This window comes from Geotrypetes seraphini, chromosome 2 (assembly GCF_902459505.1).
Source record: "Geotrypetes seraphini chromosome 2, aGeoSer1.1, whole genome shotgun sequence".
Classification (NCBI taxonomy): Eukaryota; Metazoa; Chordata; class Amphibia; order Gymnophiona; family Dermophiidae; genus Geotrypetes; species Geotrypetes seraphini.
The window spans coordinates 457,602,998-457,629,713 of NC_047085.1; the positions used below are offsets into that span (position 1 = coordinate 457,602,998).

General features: G+C 41.6%; 1 protein-coding gene across 1 annotated transcript in view; it reads left to right on the forward strand.

The window, feature by feature from the left end:
- Window positions 1-26,716, forward strand: part of PITRM1 (pitrilysin metallopeptidase 1) — a 163,285-nt gene that overhangs the window by 27,246 nt on the left and 109,323 nt on the right. Inside the window, exons 7-9 of the mRNA XM_033931530.1 lie at window positions 5,504-5,664; window positions 15,902-16,028; window positions 19,739-19,827. Coding sequence (XP_033787421.1) covers window positions 5,504-5,664; window positions 15,902-16,028; window positions 19,739-19,827 — 377 coding nt within the window. The remainder of the gene's footprint in view (window positions 1-5,503; window positions 5,665-15,901; window positions 16,029-19,738; window positions 19,828-26,716) is intronic.

Here is a 26,716-nt window from a genome sequence, read left to right on the forward strand (position 1 = left end):
TAACTACGAAGCAATGAGGGGAATGGTAAAGAAAAAACTTAGGAACACTTCCCAAAAATGGCAGACGGTAGAACATGCCTGGTCCTTTTTCAAGGACACGGTGAGCGAGGCGCAAAATCTATATATCCCCAAATTCAGAAAAGGGTGCAACAAGAGTCGAATAAAAGACCCGGCGTGGATAACTAAAATAGTGAAGGAAGTGATAAGCAATAAGAAAAATTCATTCAGAAAATGGAAAAGGGACAAAACTGAGGTAAACTGGAGAGAGCACAGGAAGTATCAAAAAGAATGTCACCGTGTGGTACGAAAAGCCAAAAGAGAGTATGAAGAGACACTAGCCAGGGAAGCACGAAATTTCAAACCGTTCTTTAGATATGTTAAAGGGAAACAGCCGGCTAGGGAGGAGGTGGGACCACTGGATGACGGAGACAGGAAGGGAGCGGTGAAGGAAGAGAAAGAGGTCGCAGAAAGACTTAACATGTTCTTTTCATCTGTATTCACAAACGAAGACACAACCAACATACCGGAACCTGAGCAATTCTTCAATGGAAATCAAGCACAAAAGTTAACATCCATAGAAGTGAGCCTTGATGATGTGCGCAGACAGATAGAAAAACTAAAAACTGACAAATCCCCGGGTCCGGATGGAATCCATCCAAGGGTGCTGAAGGAACTAAAAGAGGAAATAGCGGAACTACTACAGCAAATTTGCAACCTGTCTCTGAAAACAGGTGTGATTCCGGAGGATTGGAAGATAGCCAACGTTACGCCCATCTTTAAAAAGGGATCAAGAGGAGACCCGGGAAACTACAGACCGGTGAGTCTGACCTCTGTTCCGGGGAAAATGGTGGAAGCACTAATAAAAGAAAAAATTGATGAACATTTTGAAAAACACGAACTTCTGATAACCAGCCAACATGGTTTCTGCAGGGGGAGATCGTGTCTGACCAACTTATTGCACTTCTTCGAGGGAATTAACAAACAGATGGACAAAGGAGACCCCATAGACATCATATACCTAGATTTCCAGAAAGCCTTTGACAAGGTGCCTCATGAACGTCTACTCCGGAAACTGAAGAACCATGGGGTGGACGGAGCCGTGCATAGATGGATCAGAAACTGGTTAGCGGGTAGGAAACAGAGGGTAGGGGTGAAGGGACACTACTCAGACTGGAGGAAAGTCACGAGTGGTGTCCCGCAGGGCTCAGTGCTCGGGCCACTGCTATTTAATATATTCATAAATGATCTAGAAACAGGAACAAAGAGTGAGATAATAAAATTTGCGGATGACACCAAACTATTTAGTGGAGCTCGGACAAAGGAAGATTGTGAAAAATTGCAAAGGGACTTGGACAAATTGGGAGAATGGGCAGAGAGATGGCAGATGAAGTTCAATGTTGAGAAATGTAAAGTATTGCATGTGGGAATCAGAAACCCGAGGCACAGCTATACGATGGGAGGGATGTTATTGAATGAGAGTACCCAAGAAAGGGACTTGGGGGTAATGGTGGACATGACAATGAAGCCGACGGCACAGTGCGCAGCGGCCGCCAAGAGAGCGAATAAAATGCTGGGGATAATCAAGAAGGGTATTACAACAAGAACGAAAGAAGTTATCCTGCCGCTGTACCGGGCGATGGTGCGTCCGCATCTTGAGTACTGCGTCCAGTATTGGTCACCATACCTTAAGAAGGATATGGTGTTACTCGAGAGAGTTCAGAGGAGAGCGACACGACTGATTAAGGGGATGGAAAACCTTTCATACGCTGAGAGATTGGAGAAACTGGGTCTCTTTTCCCTGGAAAAGAGAAGACTTAGAGGGGATATGATAGAGACTTACAAGATCATGAAGGGCATAGAGAGAGTAGAGAGGGACAGATTCTTCAAACTTTCAGAACATAAAAAAACAAGAGGGCATTCGGAAAAGTTGAAAGGGGACAGATTCAAAACAAATGCTAGGAAGTTCTTCTTTACCCAATGTGTGGTGGACACCTGGAATGCGCTTCCAGAGGACGTTATAGGGCAGCGAACGGTACTGGGGTTTAAGAAAGGATTGGACAATTTCCTGCTGGAAAAGGAGATAGAGGGGTATAGATAAAAGATTACTGCACAGGTCCTGGACCTGATGGGCCGCCGCGTGAGCGGACTGCTGGGCGCGATGGACCTTAGGTCTGACCCAGCGGAGGCATTTCTTATGTTCTTATGTTCTTAAACCTTAAGTTTATATACCGCATCATCTCCATGAGTATGGAGCTCGACACGGTTTACAAGAAGCAACATAAAATCTGCTTTACTCATTGGGATCTGCCAGATACCTATGACCTGGGTTGGCCATGGTTAGAAATAGGATACTGGGCTTGATGGACCTTCATGTAAAGTTATATAATATAAAATTACAAAAAAAATAAGGAATGGAAGAACTAAACAACTATACCAATCCAAAACACATGGAGGAGCATAATCAAAAGAAACGTCTGTCAAATTTGAACCTAGGGCGCTAGTCGCCCAAAATCATCAGCAGCAAAATATCCATTCCCCCCTTGAAAAATACATCTAAAATTTTTTTTTTTAGAATCATCTATCTGGACATCCAGGCTATTGTTCGTCCAGACTGCCAGGTCATCTATCTTTATACCACATTCTCGACCAAAAAGTCCCAAATGCCCAGAACAAGACCTTATGGACATGGGAGGGCTCAGCATTGTGATGGACTGGCCACCCAGACATGGCAACAGAGTAGTGGGGCACCTTACAGGGCACCGCTGTGAACTTCACAAAAAGGATACCACAAACATCTCTCTAGAACTCTTTTATAGGCTATGGTGAGCCCCCTAAAACCCACTATATCTACCTGTCTACAACCCCAATAGCTCTTATGGCTGCAGGTGGCACCTATATAACAGTACAGTAGAGTTTGGGTTTTTTTTGGAGGCCTCACATTTTCCACCATGAATGTAGTGATTAGAGTAGCTTATGGGCCTAGGTTCTCCTCTCCATGGTTCACTATCCCCCCCCATCCCCCCCAGTCTACTTAAGCCACCTCTTTGCAGCTCTACTAGGCTTTCCTATGCCAGGTGCTGATATTCTGGAGACAGGTATGTACATTTTTATTCTGATCTTTGTTTGGGTGCAGCGGGGTCAGTGAACATGGCAGGAGTGTGTAGGGGTCTTTACTTTGTCTCTGCAGTGGTTATCTGGTCACTTTGGATACCTTTTGGGTACTTATACCTGCTTTTACATCGTAAAACTCACAACGTATAAGTTCCATCCAGGAAGTCTCGTCAAACCTTCGATTATCTCTGCAGAACAACTAACCACATCCCACCCACCTCCTGCTCTAACCAGTCTTCCAAAACTGCCCCTTTCAGCTCTAGGCGCACAGTGGAGTTTAGAGGCCTAAAATGTCACTGGATATGTCCCAAAAAAGGTTTTGAATATCTGCACTTGGACGACCAGTATTTTAGATCGTCCAAATTCCGACTTGGACGGATTTTTAGACATACTTCAGTTTTGATTATGAGCCCCTTGCTGTCCACTTAAACAAAATTGAGCTTTCTTAAGACGAAAAAAATAAGCCTCAGGTTTTAGGTAAGCATAAATAATCAGCTTTACCAACCTTCACATCATCAGCATAAAAAACTTTCGTCTTTTTGGCAAGCACTGGGCAAAGTAAAAAATAAAAAGGTAAAATAATCACAAAATCCATATCAAACATATAAAGCTGATCTTAAGTCCATGTAACTTAGAGACAACATTTTGCGGTGAACAACTGCTTCTTCAGGGTAGCAGGACTCCCATCATTGCTGAATAAATTGTTCCGGAACAATGTCTTATTTTGTTTTAAGTGGAGAGTAGGGGGCTCATAATTGAAAGAGAAAAACATCCAAAAACCGGCCTAAGTCGGCATTTGGACGATCATAATCGAAAGACATCCAAGTGCCGATAATCAAAACGGGTTTTGGACGTGTTTACAAACGACCTAGGCCTTCCCAGTGTCGCTGAATGACCAGAGCTAAACAGGGCGATTCAGGAGGTGTGTCGAGGACGAGATTTGGGCGGGATGTGGGCTGTACTAGACTTAGTTGTACTGAATGTATAACCAAAAGTTTTACAACACAGCCTGGACGGAACTTGGATGTTGTGACTTAGGCCATTTAAAACATGGTCTAAGTCACAAAAACCTAAATAAAGTGACTAGATAAGCACTGCAAACACATAGTACAATCCCCCACACACTACCCCAGTGATCACCGACCCCCCCCCAACCCCCCCACCCATAAAAATCTTAATCACAACTTTAAATATCTGCCTCCAAAACATCAGCACCTGGCAGCCTGTCATAGGAAAGCCTAGTAGAGCTGCACAGAAGCGGCTTAAGTCATCTTGGGGGTGGGTTAGGGACCCATGGAGAGGAGGACCCAGGCCCATAAGCCATTGTAATCACTGCATTCATGGTGAAACATGGGCACTCCCCCCAAAAAACCCAAATCCTTTTGTACTGCTATATAAGTGGCTTCTGCAGCCATAAGGGCTATTGGGGTTGTAGACAGGTGGGTATAGTATGTTTTGGGGAACCCTTTTTGTGAAGTTCACAGCAGGGCCCTGTAAGGTACCCCACTATTCAGGTGCCAAGTCTGGGTGTCCAGTCCATCACTTTGCTGACCCCTCCCATGTTCAGCAGGGCTTATTCTTGGAGACGAATATTTGGACAAAAATGTGGTATAAAGATGGACAGTTTGGCAGTTTGGACAATCAGACAGCTGGACATATAGTTAGACGATTTTCAGAAAAAAAAATATATATATTGGGCATATATTTTGAAAATGTGTCCTAAGCTGTGTCTGACTTTGAACGACTTGCAACTTAGGCGAAAACAGACTTAGACGTTTCTTTCGATTATGCCCCTCCACGTGTTTTGGATTGCTATATTAAAGCTGGTCAGTTATGTCTATTGTGAATATTGCAGTGCTTTGAGAAATATGAGTAATGTATGTGTTCATGTTTTATTGAAAAGTAATTTCTATACGTAATGGAGAAATAACTTTAAAACTACATTAACCATGAAGGCCAATTCTTTAGTGTGACAGCTGTAAACATCTAGTTTAATATACTTTAGCAAAAACTTAGGACTCCTTTTACTAAGCTGCTCTGGTGGTTTTAGCGCATGCTCAGCGCGCACTGCATTGCCAAATGCGCTAGACGCTAATTCTACCATTGAGCTGGTGTTAGTTTTTACGTGTAGTGCGGGGTGCAGCGCGCGCTAATCTGCAGCGTGTGCTAAAAACACTAGTGCACCTTAGTAAAAGGAGCCCTTAATGTAATAGAATCCATTAATCACATATGGTCTCTGAAGTTATTTGTTTTTATAAAAAAAAAAAAAAAGTTTGACCATTTCGGAAATTAATCTTTTAAAATGTCTACTAAATATGCCTTTTTGGTTGACAATTTCTTCATTCTTGCATGTTGTCTGTTTCACTAAAATATTTGTTATATATCATTTAAGACCAACAGTGAGAAATTATTTGTACAGAAACTTCAGAACAAGCTTCTTCCAGATAATACATATGCTGTGATATCTGGAGGGGACCCAAAGTATATTCCTGATCTTACTTGGGAGCAACTTAAACAATTCCATGCCTCTCACTATCATCCAAGCAATGCCAGGTATGGAACCTCTGCTTCTATTTCTGTGCGCTATAATGTTACACATCAGGTATATTTTCTTAAAATTAGCCAATTCAGCTTCTACATATTCATTGCTACAAAATTAGCACATACCGAGTGTAGGTTCTCCAATGCCGTCCAGATAGAGTCAAGTGCCGTCCAGATAGAGTCTAGGTGCCGAACCCTGGGTTCCCTCACCCTCTCCACTGCTTGCTCCCAGAGGCATAGTGCTCCCAATTCTCTGTGACTCCACAGCAGGAGTCAGCGTCGGTGTCAATGTTAGGACTTCCGGGTCAACTTCAGGTCTCGGAAGCATCTCACCCGCTGCACTCGGGGAGCCCTCCAATAGCGACCAGTCCTCCGAAGTTCTTCCAGGCATTGGCGACTTGTGTGATTCTCTCGGGCTCAGCGTCAAGTAGCCGTCCAAGCTGAGTCCTTCCCCAAGCTCAGCAGCAGACCCGCCCGAACTGGTAGGTAGGACTGTAAAAGATGTCATAGTAGAGCTAACAGAGGCAGACGGAGGTAATCCTCTCTGTTTCCCACATCTTTTGGGCATTGAGTAAAGCTAGGAAACTTTATTTATTCAAAGAAATAGCCCTGTAGACTCAACTATGTGTACTGCTCAAGATGCCATCTTGTCTCCCCCCGTAAGATTGAGATCTATAAATCTGTCCCCCTGATGAAGACCACATGCAATTTGTGAAGTGTAGAGTATTACAGCTAGTGCAGAATGCAGCAGCTCGTTTGGTTATGGGTGTAGAAAAAATATCACATATAATGCCAGTGTTAAAAAAAATTACTTTGTTTGCCAGTTGTATTTCAAGTCCAATATAAAGTGACTTCTATTGTTCACCAAACTCTTTACCATCAGGCACCATGGTATTTTAAAAAAGGTTTGGTGCTTTATCATCCACATAGATCAGAAAATCAGAAGTTACTGGATTTGATCATAAAGGAGAGATGGTGACACTAGAGCAACTGCCTTTTGCATTGCTGGTGTTAAATTATGGAATTCATTATTAGGTCAGTTGCAGCGGATAAAATTTTTAAAATGCTAAAAATGCGTTATATTGCTGGCTGCTGTGGTAAAAGCTCCAATGCTTATGAGCATCAGAGTTTTTACCGCAGTGGCCAGCGATATAATGCAGCTTGATAAAAGGGGGCCCTTGTGAAGTAACTGTTATATTAATAAGGTAGCAAGTTTAATTAAGAGAAAATGTTATGGTGATGCAGTTTGTTTGAATTTGAATGTTTATAAACACAATGAATACCTCAAATAACCCCCTCGAGATGATACCCCCTTCTACTCTTAAGAAATTTCTTCTTACATTTGGCCCATTCCTTCTCGAAATGAAAAACAAAAGCCTTTCTTCAAACACCATCCCCCAAATTTGGAAATCTGCTCGTCTTTCCCAAACTAAAAAAATACAAACTTACCAGAAGTTCAATGTCCCAGTTTTCGTCCAATAGCTAACCTCCCATTCACCACCAAACTCATGGCAAAAAATCATATTTAACCAACTTTCAGACTTTCTAGATAAAACCAATGTTCTTCACCCGAACCAAACTGGTTTTTATATGAATTACTCCACCAAACTCTCTTTAATTGGCCTTCCTACAAACAAACTATACTACCGTGATCATCGCAAATCAGTTCTTCTGATAACCCTTGACTTAACAGCAGCTTTTGACACAATTGATCATACTATTCTTAACTGTCTTCAAAACAGTGGAATCTCTGTCTCAGCACTAAACTGATTCTCTTCCTACCTCACCGATCGAAACTATAAAGTAAATTTCAATAATTCAACCTCTGTTCCAATTTCACAAAAATTTGGAGTCCCATAGGATTCTTTATTCTCCCCACTACTCTTCAACATCTTTCTAGCCCCATTACTAACCCTTGCACAATCTATTGGTTTCACCATTTATGCCTAATCTGATGATGTCCAACTTCTGCATCCCATCAACCCAACACAAGCCTGTGAAATCCAGGAAATAAATGTCGAATTGGACAAGCTCAGCACTTGGTTAAACCACAACAAACTTGCATTGAGCATTACAAAATCAAAAGGTATGCTTGTCCCAGCTTCTGATAAAGAAAACCTAAACGGTATAATATGTATACATTCCTGCTCTATACTGAATGAAACCAAGATCAAACTCTTGGGGGTCATACTCGACAAAGACCTTAACTACCATGATTAAATAAGTTCAGTAACCCAACGTTGTTTCTACAAATTGAGATTAATAAGCTCAATAACTTTTCTTCTTAATCTCTCCTCTATCCAGATTCTTATTCATTCACTCGTTATTTCTCATATTGTAACTCTGTATATCACTGTCTACATCAAAAAGAAACTCGCAGATTACAACTCATCCAAAACACAGCTAATTTACTATCCTCATCCTGCACTCCCTTGTAACTGTATATATTCCTTTCTCTCCTCTCTTCATCATTCCAAAGTATTTTAGATCAATGTAGTCTTGTTAGAATGTTTATTTCTTATTTTTCCTCTATTTTTCACTTCTTTGTTATTCTCCAGGTACTTTAGTTAGATTAGCCTTCGGGACAGTAAGGGAATTTCTAAGTACCTATCTTACTTTTTAATTTTAATTGTTACTGTTACTGGTTACTTTACCCTGGTTAATCTTCGCTGTAAATGTACAGTCTCTTCTCCTGTAAACCGCTCTGAACTGTTTTATGGTATTGCGGTATACAAAAATAAAGTTATTATTATTATTATTAAACTTTTATATAAGGCAAGGAAATACGGTCAAGTTACCCCTTTACTCCACGAAGCCCACTGGCTCCCCATATCGCACCAGCAACTTATAAAATACTTTTACTTGCCTTTAAAATCAAACTTACCAACTCACCAGCATTTCTAGACAAATATCTTATCCCTTACGCCTCCTCTCGAGTACTTCGATCTAACAGCCAGAATCTATTAACTATCCCATCTATTAAGGAACTATTTTACAATGCAATACTATATTCTCTGTCAGAGCCCCCTCACTATGGAATGCTTCCCATTGGATATCAGACTGGAAGAATCATTAGACAAATTAAGACCAAACTAAAAACTTTTTAAAATTTAGGATGCATTCTTAACATGAGAACAGACAATTCATCCATCCTTCACTTCCCGCTCACAGTAATGAATACCAACTGCTTTTAAGAAGTGATTTCCCCTCCTCCTCTGTTTTTTTCCTTACTCTCTTTCCACCCTTTTTTATTTTATTTTATCTCGATGTATTTTTACTGCTGCCTAACTCTCGATCCTCTTGTTTCAGTATGTTTATGTTGTATTTGTTGAATATATATATTTTTTTATTTTATCCCCTTTTAAATTTTTTTAGTATTATAAACCGTCTAGGTATAAGTTATTAGACAGTATATAAAGTATGGAATAAACTTGGAAACTTAAAACAGTATATAAATTCTAAAAATAAATTCCCTGTATGGGCTGTATGGGCTCAACCCTTCCTGCCCTGACGCAGCCCCACGATCAGCTCTGGGAGGAGGGAGCCCAAACCCTCCTGCCCAGACGCAGCCCCGCGATCGGCTTGGGCAGGAGGGTGCCCAACCTCTCCTGCCCTGGTGAAACCTCCACCTACCCCGATACCATCCGGGCAGAAGAGAGCCCAAACCCTCCTCCCTGGCGAAACCCCCACCCCCCACTAAGATATGGGCAGGAGGCATCCCAGGCCCTCCTGCCTATGATGCACCCCCTCCCATGACTGTCCCCGAAACCGCCGATTGACCCCTGAGCCCCCAACCGCCGACCCCGCGACACTCCTGCAAACCCCGCAACACCACATCCCACCCCCGACACCCCCCTTTACCTTAAAACTGTTGGCTGGACGGACGGGTCCCAAGTCTGTCCGGCAGGCCCGCCATCCACAGAATGGCGGGCCTTAGGGCCTGAATAGCCCAGGCGCCTCAAACCCTGCTCACAGGAGGGGCCTTAGGCACCTAGGCCAACCGGAATTGGCCCAGCTGCCTTAGTCCCCCTTCTGTGGGCGGGCCCTTCGGCACATGGGCAGGTGAAGCAGGGCTCATTTAGAGCACTGGTCTTTAACTTGGGGGCCACCACGTGAGCGGACTGCTGGGCACAATGGACCACTGGTCTGACCCAGCAGCGGCAATTCTTATGTTCACTTTTTTTTGGTATTGTGAATTTGAGTTTATGCTATCTTCACTTTCAATATAAATTAAATTATTCAAGGACAAGCAGGCAGTATTTTCTCACTTATGGGTAACGTAATCCATTCAGCTCGGCACACACTGTGCAAAAGTGTACTGTCACTTTAAAAATCTTGAACCTGCCCATACCACGCATTCATGCGTGCCAAGAAGGCTTTTCGCCTTATCTGTGTATCAGGAAATACTCTTGTTTTAGACCCTAGAAAAAGAGAATCCAAATATCTAAAGGAAAGCTTGAAAACATTGTTGTGGTCAAGTTCAAAGGCAAGGTACCCAGCAATGTAGTTCTAATGGTAACTACTTCAAGAGAGGACTCCAAAAAGGCAGTAAGACCCAGGAGCTCTTCCTTCTCAGCTGTAGCTTCAGGGTTAACAGATATTCTCCGACCCTAAAGATATTGAACATGTGTAATAGGATGGAGTGTCTCCGACAGCATCCTCAAAACTTTACCAGAAATTTAAGTATATCCACTGTTGGAATCAGTGGAGACTTAGAAAAATTCAAAAATCGTAAATTAAATCACCTCGATTGATTTTCAAGGTACTCTAAATGTTTTGCAACATAAGTTCTTCAAATCCAAAGTATTTTGTCTAACTTCTTTTAACAGAGAAGACTGTATGCCATTAATGGCATCCAACAGTGATTCAAGTGTCACAATGACTGGTCTTGACTTCTCCTACTCCTCTGAAATCAGAATTACCCGGGTCTTAGCTTTCATTAGATTACTCACTGTTTTCTGACTCAAGGTTTTGGAAGCAGGTTACATCAATTATTATTCTTCCTTTGCAGTAGGCGCTAAATCCTTAGAAGGTAGCCTCCCTTGCTCACAGGGAATATCAGCCTGTTCAGGTTCCCCTGCCAAATGCTGAACTTCTGGTAAACTTTCACCCAGGCATGGAGGAGCCGTTCGTTCTACGGGGCTTAAAGACACCCCACTCAAACTGCTGCCTGAAACAAAAGTTCCAGGCACGATTGAAGGAGAAGAGGTTACCAGTCCCACAGGAGCTCGGAAGTAATCGAGTTGGCTGTCTCATTCACAGAGTGGATAGTGCGACCGGGGGAGGCTCCCAAACTTTTCCTCTCCTTTTCCTCGTCAAAGAACGAAAGGGAAATAAGGTATGGCAGGCAAAAACTCTTCAAAATGCCAAGCCCTGCTCATGCGCCCTTTCAATGCGCCTCTACTTCAGCGCGTCCTTCCACTACGATGCCATTTTAGAGCTGAAAACTTACCAGTTATAGTTAGAGCATACATTTAGATGCACAAGAGCCTTATTTCATAGGGTTTATGGTTTAGGATTCGTATCCTTTTAGAAACGAGGCTTTTAGAAATTCATGCTGTTCCAGATGAAGTCTCACCAATGACCTGAATAGAGTTCTGCCTGTCATACTGTTCTACTATGTGTAGATCAGTGGTCTCAAACTTGTAGCCCGGAGGCCACATGTGGCCCACCAGGTACTATTTTGAGGCCCTCGGTATGTTTATCATAATCACAAAAGTAAAATAAAACAGTTTCATGATCATATGTCTCTTTAGCTATAAATTACAATATTATTATTAAGACTTAAGGCCTCTTCTATCAAACTGCACTAGCAATTTGTAACACGGTGAGCCGTGCTGAATGGCCCTCGCTGCTCCCGCCGCTCATAGAGTTTCTTTGAGCGTTGGGAGCAGCGTGGGCCATTCAGCGCGGCTCTCTATGCTAAAAACTGTTAGTACAGTTTGATAGAAGAGGCCCTTAGCCAAAAGGAAAGATTTATAAACTATAAAGAGTTTTACCTATTGCAAAATAGTCATTTCTTTAATAAGACATTAACTATTTTTTTCTGAGGCCCTCCAAGTACCTACAAATCCAAAATGTGGCCCTGCATAAGAACAGGTGTAGATCATCTGAGGATAAACTAGGTGTGCCATGGAAACTGCAGTATTGCCAGATCAGGTTTTAATTAGTACCTGCAAGTCATTTTCATTTGGCATGAGTAATAATCTAATTTCACAATTAAAAAAAAAAAATTAAGGCATAAAACTTAAACAATAAAAGAAGACAAGTACAAGATGACAAAACTGGGTTTTCATGCAGTGATGAAAGAGAGTTGACTGTTTTGCATTAAGTAGTGAAGTGATTGCAGGTGGGAGAGGGGGAGGGGGCATATTCCTGAGATGATTTTAAAACTACACCTGAAATGTCTCAAAATTAAGATCTTTATCAGAAGCTTATGCAGACATTATATTAAGCATGAACGATATGGCTATAATGCAAATATCTGAAAAATCTATGACTGATGACTCCCCAGTCATTAGTAGTAGAATAGGAGCTTTCAATAAGCAACAAACAATTTGTGGAAGATGATTGAAAACACAGAACACGGTGTTCTGCCCCATATGTTTTGCTAGCCTGATAATGTAAAGGAGCAGCTAGGTGGAGATGGAAATGTACTAGCAGATTTACAAAAAGTCCATCTGCTATAATAAAACCCTTAGCGCACATGCACAGTTGAAACTTCGTGCGGCTGTGATCCCTGATCCGTGGCTCCATGTTGCCGCATGCGCAGTAGGAGCCCCTACAACGTTCATGCTCTGATCTCCGACGCCAGCTGACTTCTGATGACCCCTCTCCTTCTCATCCTCGGACCAGCAGCGGCAGCAGCCGCGGGGCATTTGCTAGGCCGGCCCAGTTCAATAATGCGAAGCAGGCCAGCCTAGCTGGGGCGGTAATTCAATGGTAAGGAAGGGTCAAGATCGGCTTTTTTCAGAAGAGGGGATAAGGCAATGTGACCCATTTCTGCGGAGAACAGGCCCGATATTAAAGCTTTGTTTATAAGGTTTGTAAGGGAAGAAATGGCCTGCGCTGGGATGTTTTCGTAGAGGTAGGATGGGAAAGGATCTAGGATGCACCTGCAGGATTTGAGTTTGAGGCAAAGTTTAGAGATCTGGGGCTCGGATACAGGTTCGAAAGTGGTCCATGATCTGTCAGCAGGGATAGGGTCGGAGTCTTTCAGAGGAAGAGAGTTGTAAGAGATAGCTGGGGGGAACGAACTCTTTATGGTGGTGATCTTCTCGTTGAAAAAATTGGCTAAGTCATTTGGAGATGGGAGGGGGGGAGGGGGAGGAGTCGTTTTTCGAAGTTAGGTTTCACCAGATGTGGAAGAGTGTACTGTTTTGGTTTTTTGATCTGGAGATTTTGTCTTCATAGAAGTTCTTCCTAGCTTTTTTTAGTACGGAGTTGTAGAATTTGATGTTTTCTCTCCAGGATTGCCTATCTGAAGGGGATTTTGATTTTTTCCATCTTCGCTCTAGGGCACGACATTTCTGTTTTAATTCCCTGTGGTATAGGAGATAAAAAAGAATTGCTAATCAATGTGATGGATGTTCTTCTTTTTGAGTGCAAATTAAGGGGTTCTTTTACTAAGGCACGCTAAATGATTTAGTGCACACTAAATCAGTTAGCTTTCCTTACCCCGTCTTCTATGAAACCGCGCTAGCGGTTTTTAGCGCAGAGAGCTGTGCTGAATGGCCCTCGCTGCTCCCAACTCTCGAGTTCCTATGAGCGTCGGGAGCAGCGTGGGCCATTCAGGGCGGCTCTCTGCGCTAAAACCGCTAGTGCAGTTTTGTAGAAGAGGGGGTTAGTAAAAGGACCACTAACTCAAAACGTGGCTCGATAGTCGAGCAACAGACACGCATTTTATCATCCACCATCTGCAGTCATCCTCTTTTTTTTTTCAATTTAATTTCTGTCAGAGTTGAAAAACCAAGTTTGCAAAGGTAAGAAGATCCAAACAGTAACAAAGCTTTCATTGCTTAATAAAAATAAAAGTAAAATTACTTGCCATTAGTTTTCAAGGACCAATCATGTCAAAGAATGATGCTTGGTTGTTTCCTTACGCACACAAACGCTCACAAACATTGACAGACTTTTGCATAAGCAATGTACATGTCATCTATTCTAGTGAATATTTATGAAAGGAATTTTTAAAAATAAAGTAAAATTGTGGAATCTCTCGTGGCACCCAGAATCTTTTCAGGGCACACCACTGTGCCTTGGCACACAGTTTGAGAGACACTGTTCTACGCGGAGCACAATAAAAACAAGGGCAATGCATAAAACATAGTTCATATATACAGGATAAGACTAGTAAACCAACTAGACAGATGTACTGGAACAGTAGGATAAGGGGGAGAACTACATTAGTTAAAGTAAAGAAAAACAAAGAAGAGAAGTACTTATGGGAGAGGGAACCCGTCAAAGATTAGGGGAAATGTATGCTGTGCGTTCTTAAGAGGATGGTTATAAGTCGTAAGCATCATTGATAGCCGTGGCACTCACTGAAGCAAGTTGAAAGAAATAGGGTTATAGTTGGCATCACTGTCTCTTGCAAGTGGCAGGCAGCGTTGAAGATGAAAGAGTGGTCATTGAGGGAATGATTTCTTGGATCACCAGCCCCTGCATGAGGCTAAGAATGGGGTGTTCAAGGCTTAACTGTATATTAGTCCTCGGGTTACCAAGTTTCCAGGACAATTTATAGTGGACAGAATCTTTTTTTTTTTGTAATAAGTGCTGTACCTAGCTTCAGACACAGTTGGCCAAATGAGGGTAGTATCATTCATTCTACAAGCAACATGTGAAGAGATCATATTGCTATACATACCTATTTCTTCCTGACAGCACTGGTGGCAATTAGATAAGGTAGGGCAGCTTGTAGATATAGTAGAGGCACACCAATAGGGAGGTGCAGATAGGCTGACTGCACATCCAGGTAATCAATGATAGCCATACTTCCACCCATATATTGGTGGAAATAAGGGCAATAATGGGAGCTTGGGAGCTAGGCTACAGAGACAACCATGCTTCCTGGCTATTTTGTAGCAGATGATAAACAAGACCTACTTAAGTAGGGAAGTAGGGAAGGAAGGGGTTTTTATCTTGTGCTTTGCACACTGTTAGTAAGGGATTCTCTGGCCTAGGGAGCAAGGGAGGTTGTAGCTGTATCCTGAAAATACTGATAAAGAGGTGCCAAGGAATACCTTGTTCTCACTAGGATGTGAAGAGCAAGAATGATCTGCATGAGAAACAGGAAGCAGTAGGGGTGGCTGTCCACCAGCTCACTGAGCATATTAGCATCAGGTAGAATTCAACCCACCTGATGTTGGATAGGCTAGTTGAGTAATGGGCAACTCACCATCCAATTTTATCATTGGAGATGAAGATTGGAATTGAAATCCCACTTGGATGTCAGGACTGGACAAATGACTCGGGCCATAGAAGTAATAAAGCTCTTTCAATGATGCTATGAAGGAACTGAGTTTGTTGAGTCAAATCTTCATTACAAAAGGAGCAGCCTTCTTAAGTTCCTTCAGGTGATCTTTGCCATACTGTCAGAAAGTACACATTTTGCCTTCAACCTTCAGGACACACCTATCTATGAAGGCACTTGGGGTTCCTTTTACGAAAGTGCGTTAGGGCCTTAACGCGCGGAATAGCGCACGCTCAATTGCCGCACATGCTAGTCGCTACCGCCTCATTTTGAGCAGGCGGTAGATTTTCAGCTAGCGTGCGCTAATCCAGTGCGTGCGCTAAAACGCTTAGCGCACCTTCGTAAAAGGGAGCCCTTGGATATTGAACAGTATGCATTGCCTGAGCACTTTTTTTTTTTAAAATTGGAGATCGATTACTATTGTCAGAAAGCCAATTATCACAAAAAATTAAAGTGTGTTCCACGTTTCATTATTTTCAGTAACAAAGCCCCCCTCCTCTTTTGCTAAGCCACAGTAGAGGTTTCTAATGTGGCCCAGGGCGCTAAATTCTCCGACGCTTATAGAATTCCTATAGGCATCAGAGCATTTAGCGCTCTGGGTCACAGTAGCAACTTCTACCTTGGCTTATTAAAAGAGTGCCAACATTAAATCAAAATATACAAGAGAGTTAATTAATTGTGTCTTCAAATTACTCATAGGTATTTGATTAAGGAGAAAATTTTATAAGACTATTATTTTCTTCTTCATCTGACTGTACACTTTAATGTAATCTACAGGTTCCTTACATATGGAAATTTTCCCTTGGATCTACATTTGAAGTATATTCAAGAAAATGCACTTAATAGGTTTCAGAAAATTGACCCCCACACTGCGATACCATCACAGAAACGCTGGAGTGAGCCTGTAAGTATGTGCTAATCTGTGTGATGCTTTATTACCCTTTGTATTCTGGTAAATACAAAGTTGAAGCACCAATTAAGTTGTGTTTTTATCTGACTTCAGCTGTAATGTAACTTCTAGTGGTTACTAATGTGCATTACCACATTATCTAGCATAGAAACATAGAAAGTCAGTCCACATCCATACCAACTACTAATCTGCACTGTCTTCCACCTTACATCCCCTATGCCTATCCCATGCTTTCTTGAAACCTTGTCTTCACTACTTGTTCATTATAGAAAGGGTATGTAGATCTATGGAAATATTTCTTTAGATCTGGACTCTCATTTAAAAAAAAAAATTGTACAATGTGATGCCTATCAGCGAGCCTTCTCATGAGTAGCCCCCATGCTCTAGAATTTACTTCCAGATGGGCTACATCTAATGCCAGGCTACCTCTACTTCAGGAAACAGGTGAAAGCCTGGCTCTTCACCCAAGCCTTTAATACATAGAGTGATTGATTGACTGTACACTCTTTCTGCACCAGGATTAGATTGCTACACATACTGTAACTAAATCAGTTCCTTATTTCTTGCTTAACTGTATAATCAACCAGGGTGGATTTGATTTAAATCACTAGTCAGAAAGACTTGATTTAAATCATGCCTGTGAATTATGAATGGAATTAATTTACCAAAAAATTTAAACATCACATGAATATATATCCTATATAATTACCGACTAATCCTTATTTCATGACTTTTGTACTATAATGTATCTTACATAGAAAACTATCTTTAGTTAGATTTTTCATCAAAAAGACATTTTATTTAAAAAAATCCAATTTAAATTTTTAAAAATCTGATTTTAAATTTAAAAAATTTAATTTTTATCCACCCTGTAATCAATTTGCCTTGAATTTAATCTTCCATCTGTTTATCTCAACGGTCTCTATACTACCCATCTAATAACTGCACTTGGCCCCTTGGCTATAAGATAAAGCTGTATTGTAGAAAAGCATTAGCGTCCTATCTATGTTACTTGAATGTTCAGATGTATACTTATTACGGTAGTTGTTTTATAAGTATTATGTTGACATTGTATTATATCTTGCTTACTTGAATTTCAGTGCTATTATAAGTATACTTTTTAGCGCCGGCCGCAGTGGTAACAGCTCTAACACTCATAGTGAGTGTCAGAGCTATTACCGCTACGGTTTTGTAAAGGGGGGGGGGGGTAAATCTGTTCTATATACTTTATGATGAAGATTATGGCCATTTTTTAGGAGCCACCTTCTGCACCAACTCCATCTAGTTTATCTTTTTTGAAGATGTGGTCTCTAGAATTGTACATGGTGCTCTAAATGAGATGTTACAGAGGTACTATTGTTTCATTTTTCTTATTGGCCATTCCTCTCCCTGTAAACCCAAACACCCTTTTGGCTTTTGACTTTTCTACCTATTTATGCAGTGGGGCCTAGTTGCAAAGAAAGCCTGTTAATGGTGTTAGGGTTTCTAGTGCACAATAGTTACTCTAGCTGTTAGTGTCTTACATTTATTGTGATAGCATTGGCTGACTAAAGTTTTAAAATAAGAAGACCGGAGACAGGCAAGATGGCGTTGTAGTGGAAAGATGCTCTGAGTTGTGCTGCTGCCGGTGGATACATTATTTGTGTTTGCCGTTCGTTCTGAAATGCAATTTGTTATGCCGAAAAGAAGGGCAGAGTGGCATCCTGAACCAGCCTTAATGCAGCAAAGAGTAATTATGGGCTTCGTTTCATCCTCACCTCGGGGCGCTCCTGCTGTGCTGGACGTGAAGGAGGTATCAGCACTGGGAAGCGAGATTTCACTTAGCCCTATGGGACCAGCGCCTCCCTGCAGCTGAGGGAGTGCCGGAAACGACGTCGGCGATGGAATCAACGCTGCCTTTGGAGCTATCAGGCTGGCTGGCCCCCCAAGAACCTTCGGCTGGAGGACCTTTTACGGGGGTGGATATTGGAGTCTCGGTGGAGAGAGGGGAAACACCATCTATTCAGATTACCTTGGATTCAATTGGGACTGCACTAGATTCCCTCTATAAGGTATGTCTGGGAATCTCTCCTCTTGTTCTAGACCAAACTTCAAAGATTAAAAAATGTGAAGAGGAGTTGAAGACCCAAGGGGAGAAAATCAGTTGTTTAGAGCAATCAGTACATGCAGTACAAGCTACCTGTGGAAGAATTGTTCAGGACAAATGACTTTTAATGAGGAAAATAGAAAACTTTGAAAATTATACAAAACAACTGAATTTAAGATTGTTGAACTTTCCTAAAACTATGGGCTCCTTTTATGAAGCCGCGTTAGCGGTTTAACGCACGTAATAGCGCTCGCTAATTTGCCAGCCGCGCTAGCCGCTGCCGCCTCCTCTTGAGCAGGCTGTAGTTTTTCGGCTAGCACGGGGGTTAGCGCGCACTAAAAAGGTGCGTGCGATAAAGCCGCTAACACGGCTTCGTAAAAGGAGCCCTAGATGTCAGCTAAAGAAATAATTTATAAATTTTTGAAAGAAGTTCTTCAATACCCTGACAAGAGTCTCCCCCCTCTACATAAAATATATTTTTTGCCAGTTTTTCCTTAAAAAAAACCCCTTCTTCCTCTGATCCAGTGGATATGCCTTCCGTAGTACCTTTAAGTTCATTAGATCTTTCTAGCATATTGGAAAACTCTCAGGAGGAAGTCATAACACGTTCTACGCTTCTTGTGACTTTTGTATTCCAACACGACAAGGAAGCACTTCTCCGTCTTTTTTTTAGGTTTAAAGAAGTTTCTTTTCTGAATGGAAAAATCTCAGTTTTTCAAGATGTTTCAAGGTCTACACAAACAAGAAGAAAAAGATTTCTGGAGATGAAAGAAAATGTGAAAACATTGGGGTGAAATTTCAATTACGTTACCCTTGTAAATGTATGATCTATTTAGATCAAAATTCCTGGTTTTTTATGAACCCTCCCAATTACAATTTTTTTTAGAAGGAAAGAGGGTAATATTGCAGGGAACCAAGTGAACCATATTGTGCTTGCTAGTCCATATAGATAAATAGGGATGAACCACTACTATAATTTAAAAATCTCTCTCTTTTGTTTTGTTTAAATATAACTCCTTTTGATTGCCTCTCCAGAATGTGGGCCTTAAAAGAGTCTTAATAATTATTATTTCTTATACTGATGTTTAATTTGCATTACATTTGTTCACAATTGTTTGCTTTGAAATGAGATAAGAGTTGATTTTATTCAATAATTGTATTGTTGGAATATGAATAGATGACTAAATAAATTAAAAAAAAAAAAATAAGAAGACAGAATTTAGCTTGTGGTGATATTTATCCATTAAGATAGTCCAATGTTATATTTTAGTTGGTCATCAATTGTTTTGTTGGAATATGAATAAATGACTAATTTTTTATTTTTTTTTTAAAGAAGAAGACAGGGGGCTCCTTTTACAAAGGTGCGCTAGTGTTTATAGCGCACGCACCGGATTAGTGCACGCTATAGCAATCGCTAGCCAAAAAACTACCGCCTGCTCAGGAGGAGGCGGTAGTGGCTGGCGCATGCAGCATTTTAGCGCGCACTATTCTGCATGCTAAGGCCCTAACGTGCCTTCGTAAAAGGAGCGCAGAATTTCGCTTGTGGTGATATTTATCCATTGAGATAGTCCAATGTTATATTTTAGTTGGTCATCAATGTTTTTGTTTTATTTGGCAGAGAGAATACAATATGACTTGTGGCGTAGATTCGCTTGCTGCTGATCCTGCCAAACAAACCACTGTCAGTATAAGTTTTCTTCTGGCAGAGTAAGTATGCTGTATGTTTTTAAGGACATTGTGGCTGAATACATGCACCCTATAATTTTAAAAGTAACTACAGAATAGCCATTTGACCACATACAAGAAAAGTTGATCACTTCACTCGCCACTCCTATTTCCAGATCATTTATTTACATTATTTTTAATTAACAAAAAATTACACAGCCCTGTGAGTACAAAACTATTATTAAGTAACATATAGACCTCATTGTCTATATACAAGCCCAATTCACACAACAGTGGAAGAATATTCTGATTTTTAATGCATGATATAAACTCTCTTCTCCTTACCCCCCCAAAACAACAAACAACAATATATCTGGGCAGATAATCTCTTGCCTTCAGTGAGTCTTAATCAAAAGTCTTTCATGAGCTACTGTTGTTGTATTCCAAACAGGTTCCCAAGTTTTACAAAAGGCAATTCCCTTACACCGTACAGGATCTTACATAGCATTAAATGATGATAGATAAAGACCTGAATGGTCCATCTAGTCTGCTCAGCTGTCACATGCATTATTAATTCACGATTAAATTGTCTAACGTTCTTTGACATTTCTGGAATATGGACTGTAGACGACCACCCGATTCTGCCTTTAGGTTCCAACTACTGGAGTTGCTGTCAAAGTTCACGTCACCCTATCCAAACAATCTTGTCATTTGTGGAATAGAGACCCCCAAAAAGTCTCCCCAGCATTGTCCTCATGCTCCAAATTGCTGGAATTTCTATTGAAGACCTCCCCAGCCCATCTTAAACTGAATGGCCACCCAGGACATAAACCATGCAACTCTGCCGAGTGGCGTAATGAGAATGGGAGGCCCTTCCTCCCTGCCATGCATGTTCCCTTTCCCTTGTTTAGTTTCCCTGGTGCGAGCAGCATCTCTAACTTGCTGCCTTCGCCAGCATCAGCTCTTCCTCTGATGCCGCTTCCTAGTTGCGAGACCCAGAAGTAACATCAGAGGGGAGCGCCGAGGTTGGCATGAGCAGCTGGTTAGAGCTGCTGCTCATACTGGTGAAGAGCTAGAGGTACGATGGCGGATAATTTAATCTAATCTAATCTTTGGTCTTGTATACCGGGTCAAAAGTTTACTCAGAAAAACATTTGGGATAAGTAGTTGGATGGCAGAATCTCTCTATTAAACTCTATTATTTATCATCCAGAAATTTGTTATACAAATATGTGTTCAGAGTTTTTCTAAAGCAAATCAAAGAAGGCAAAGATCTAATTTCTGAGGGGAGATCATTCCAAATTTTCACCATCATGAATGCCAAAGAGTGAGAAAGTTTAGCTAAAGCTTGAATCCCTTTACTAAAAGGGAATATTAATTTATACTTCTACCTGTATATCTCTAGAAGAAGACGGTCGTTGAGAGTTGAAAAAAAAGGAGAATAATGGAGAAAAGATTCCATAGAGACATTTAGGACTCTTTTTATTAAGCTGCGCTAGCGGTTTTAACGTGTGCTTAGCGTGCGCTGAATTGCCCCGTGCGCTAGACGCTAATGCCACCATTGAGCTGGCGTTAGTTCTTGGCGCGTAGCACGGGGGGCAGTGCGCGCTAAAAACGCTACCACGGCTTAGTAAAAGGAGCCCTTAAATACAACATTGGCACACTTAAACCGAATCCTCCAGTAAACCGGGAGCCAATGCAGCGTCCTCAACAGCATGCACAGCGGGGAAGGAGTGAGGGGGGGAGGCAGAGAGGAGGAGAGGTGCTGGCACTCCCACCAAGATGGCACCAGGGGCATTTCTCCCCCCCCTTACTACGCCACTGAGTCTGCCCAATACCGGCCTTATTTCTTCATTTTATACTCTTCATTTTCTAATTGGAGATCCTGTGTTCATTCCACATTTTTATGAATTCCGTCATAGTTTTCATCTCCACCACCTCACTTGGGAGAGCATTCCAGGCATTAATCACCCTCTCTGTGAAAAAGAATTTCCTGCTATTACTACTAAGTTTACCACCCTGCAACCTCAGTTCATGTCCTTTAGTTATAGCTTTAACATTTTCCCTTCTTTGGAAAAGGTTTGTTTCTATATTAATACCTTTCTACTACTACTATTTATTATTTATATAGCACTGAAAGGCGTACACAGCACTTTACATTTTAACATACAATAGAGAGTCCCTGCACAGAAGAGCTTACAATCTAATTTAGACAGGACATTTCAGGATTGGGGAGGTTATAGTGGGTATAGGTATCTGACAGCAGTGAGGAGGAGTTAAGAGTTGAAAGCAGTTTCAAAAAAGTGGGCCTTTAGCTTGGATTTGAACACTGCCAGGGACGGAGCATGACGTATTGATTCAGGCAACCTGTTCCAGGCATACAGCGCCGCAAGAAAGAAGGGATGGAGTCTGGAGTTGGCAGTGGAACAGAAGGGTATAGATAAGAGGTGCTTGCCCGACAAGCGGAGATTACAGAGGGGGAGCATAGGGGGAGATGAGCTAGGAGAGATATCAGGGGGCCTCTAGAGTATACATATTCAGGTCTTCCAGTGTCTTCATGTACATCTTTTGGTGCAAACCTCATACCATTTTTGTCACCTTCTTTGGACTGCTTCAAGTGGTTTTTGTTTTTACATCTTTAGCCAAATCTGGCTTCCAAAACTGAACACAGTATTCCAAGTGAGGCCTCACCTTGGACTTGTACAGGGATATCAACACCCTCCCTTCTTCTGCTGGTTATGCCTCTCTCTGTACAATCTAGCCCCATCTTGTCACACTGTTTTGTCACCTTCAGATCCTCAGATGCTATCGCTCCATGGTTCCTCTCACCTCCAAATACATACAGCTCCCTTGGATATTTGCTCCCTAAGTGCATCACTCTGCACTTCTTTGCACTGAATTTTAATTATTTTTATACTACAAGGTACCCTCTTCAATTTTTCAATGAATTAACGACTGTAAACATAATATGTTCTTTCAAGTAAAGTGCTCAGACCCCCAACCTTTGTGCTCATTTAATAAAAAGCATAGGCTGCCACTGGGACCATCCTAACGGTTTATCAGTCCTCCACAAGAGTGTGTATTCAAAAGCCTGGCTAACAGCTGAGTTTAGGTGGTTGTAGTTATGAAAATATTTAGAGCTAAACCTAACCGGTTAGGAATTTGCACATAAATGCAACTGGTCAAAATTTGACCAGTTCAATTTGGTGCTGTTGGGTTCCCTGGTATTAGGAAATAGCTCCTCTTCTAGTGCAGCTGCCCCTAGCCTGCCTGCTATCTCCCCCAGATCCACAGGTGCGCTTCCTTTTTATCTCCAAATTAATCACTCATTTAATCCCGTCTAGCTGATGAGTCTCCTGTGACCTGCTTGACTTTGAGTTCAAATACTCGAAATGGAAAAGTCCTAATTTTTACGCTTATGACTTCATCCCACAATTTGCGAGTTTAAGGCATCAGTTTGATATTAATCTTCCACTGTGTGTTACCATAACAGGGTGGTTACCTGCACCTAACCTTAAATTGGTTGATTGCTATTGTATTCCGTTCGTTCTTATCAGTAATGCATTTTTATATCCCGTTCTCACCAACGAGCTCAGAAAGGTTTACAGGGATAACATACATAAAATCTTTTGCCCACATATTTATAAGGGAGTTGCTACCCTTCATCCATTTAGATTGCCAAAAGAATGTCTTCTAATTGAAGAAACCTAAAGCCTTTAAACCCCACCCGGCTTTAAATTTCTTTTTTTATCAGTAGGCTGGGTTTTCTAGTGATAATGGCATTTGCCTAAATAGGGAAGTAAATGTATCTTTTTGTTAATACCCTGCTGATTTTGATCTAAGAGCTGTCTGGGTCATGACAACATAAATACATTTTAAGAGAGAGATTTATTAGCTACTATTATGAAAAGGTTTATCCAAAGTGGCATGACTAGGTGTAAGCTGGTCATGGCAAGTTAATGTGTATCTTTATGGAAGCATATTTTGAACCGCCATGCAGTATTCTATTTAAAAACTTTAATAACAAAAAGTAGTAAATAAAGTAATAAATCTCATGAATATGCACAAAAATAGATAAAAGCATATAATTTTTGGTGTGCTCAGTGCTCCAATATAGAAGTCATGAGTAAATAAGACTATTATGAAGAGGAACCATTAATGGTCTACCGGGGTTCCTTCATAGGGCTCCTTTTATGAAGTCGCTCATTGGTGTTTTTGATTGCTGGCTGCTGGTGAATACCCTTGGAATGTTTAATATAGGGTTCTGCCATTCTATTTTTGTTATCTTAGGTTTAGAAACATTCAATTTCTGTGACTTGGCTAAGAAAGATACTCAGTATCGCCCCCTACACCTCTAGAGGGCTTGTGTGTCCTGAAGAGTTAACAAAGCCCTGCAAGTCTCTTCACATGATCATCTCAGAGCACTTTTTCCTGTGACTTGTGAAATTAACCAATGCGCCTGTTTCAAAACAGCAGGTCATGGTGGCTCTTCTCCCCACCATTCATAAGGTGTGTATACATGTGTGTATACAGCATGCAGATAACTACTGCTAGTTTCCTTGTTTTGTTGCTTCAGGAATTTTCTTCTCCATAACCCTGGCTCTGTTGACCCAGGAGTTGTATTTGTGGAATATTTATAGCTTTGGCTTTCCTTGAGCTTCATAAAGGAGATTTGTTTAGGGGCCACTTCCTCTCTATCCTTGCTTCAGTCTTTCTTTAAAATGGCCTACCTGCCTAGCTCCTCACCCTTTAATGCTCCTGTTCACTGTTCCTACTCATTCCTTACCCTCGGCACCTCATTATATATTGATTACTCCTCTATCTGTTTTGTTCCCTTAGTTTCTTACCATGAGCTGGGCTCCAGTGTAATGTTCAAAGTAGACCCAAGTTCTTTGGTTCAGGTATATTGCCTGAGTAAGTGAGGATTCTCAGATGGCCACGCCCATTGCATCACAAGATACACTGGGAAGGAAGCCTAAGGCCCTGATTAGCTCAGATGCCTAAGACTTCTCCCAATCAGGGTCTTAGGCCCCTCCCTGTTGTACCATTTTGAAGATGCGGGTCTGCCAGCCGAAGGAAGTAGGCATCCCTCTGGCTGGTCTTTCTTCAGAAAAGTACCGGGGGGGGGAGGTGTCAGGGTGGTCTTAGGGGTGCTGGGGTGGGATGTTCAGGTTTAGGGGTGTGGGGGTTGTCAGCAGTTAGGGGTTCAGGGGGCTGGTGGCAGGAGGGAGTGGGCATCCCTCCTGCTGATTTTGGTGTTTGGGGTTTTTTGCCACAGCTGGCTCAACTGATTGTGGCAGGGGTATTTTCCCCCCAATCAACTGAGCTGGCAGGAATCTTTGAAATGCGGTTTTGGGGAATACTGCCAGCTCAGTTGATCGGGGATTCCCATGCCGCAATCAGCTCAACCGGCCGTGTCTAAGTTTAGGATGGAGAAAGGTCTCTAATCAGTGCTGGGTACCGGTTAGAGAATCAGGGGTTTAGGCGTCTTTTTGTTAAGGCAGACGCTGTTCTGCATAGGATGCAGATATGCAATTCTCAGCCATTTCTTAGGCGACTGCCGAGACCAGCGTCTTATACAGAATCAGGCCTAACATTTCTAACAACAACCTACTGGTATTGGCACAATTTTTCTTCCTAACCTTGTAGTTTCAATCTTCTGCCAACCTGTTCTTATTCTTAGCTCAAACTACACAGTGATTTTAACATACAATAGACAGGGACTGTCTATTGCAGGGGTGCTCAATAGGTCAATCGCGATCGACCGGTAGCTCGCCAAGGCAAAGTGAGTCGATCATCCAGGACTCACTTTGCCTTGGCGATCTATCGGGCCGATCAATCTTCCTCTCCCCGACGTCAATTCTGCCATCGGAGAGGAAGTTCGGGCTAGCCAATCGCTGCCTGGCTGGGCGGAACTTCTTCTCCGACGGCTATTGTGTAAAAAGGGAGGGGGGTGGGTATTTGTCTATTTTTGTATGGTTGTTATTGAGGTGACAGTGCAGAGTCATCTGCTTTGACCTCTTTGAAAAACCCCCGGAATAGGAATGATAATTAACAATTCTATGCATACAGTGTGCGTTGTGTTTTTTTAAAATTTTATTGTTGGTAGATCATTTTGACTTGGTCATTTTAAAAATAGCTCGCGAGTCAAAAAAGTGTGGGCACCCCTGGTCTATTGTATGTTAAAATGTACAGCGCCTCGTACACCTTTTCAGCGCTATAGAACTAATAAGTAGTAGTAGTGGGAGTACCTATTTCCTTGAGCCTATGACTCCAGCTGTCACAAATGAGAGTTCAAACAATCTGTAGTTCATATTTGGTATTTGGCAGCCCAACCTGAGCATCCTAGTATCTATTAAGTGCCCTCTGCTAGGTAAATTGTCTGCTGTAGGATGCATAAAAATAGCTGTGTCCCAAAAACGATGACTTCTGTGATGATTCTATATTACTTACACTTTTTTAAATTGTTTTGGCTTTGTTCTTTTCTGTCATATCACACTGGGGTACAGGAATAACACAGTTTAGCCAGTCCTCCAACTTCCCAACTGAAGCTAATAACAACTTCATTTATATGCTATCGAGGGAGGTTTGAGACAGTGGTAGTATTACAAGTATAAGTTTTCAAGACAGGAGCAGTTGTGGGATGGATCCCAGCAACTTCACCGCTTAAGATAAGTACAGGCCGTTATATTAACCTATGAGATTGCTGGCAGTTTGCGGTGAAATGAGATAGTGAACCACTGTGATGGTCTCATTAACAATTTGCTCCGTGTTTATTCACTAGAGTTTGGTTGTTGGGTCTGAGCTTTTCACACACAAATATTTAATATGTACTTATATATTTAAACAAATTTTAATTCAAAAAACTAATATATGGTGATAAGTTATTTTGTACTTTATATAAACCCACAGATATGGACCATTGTATGCT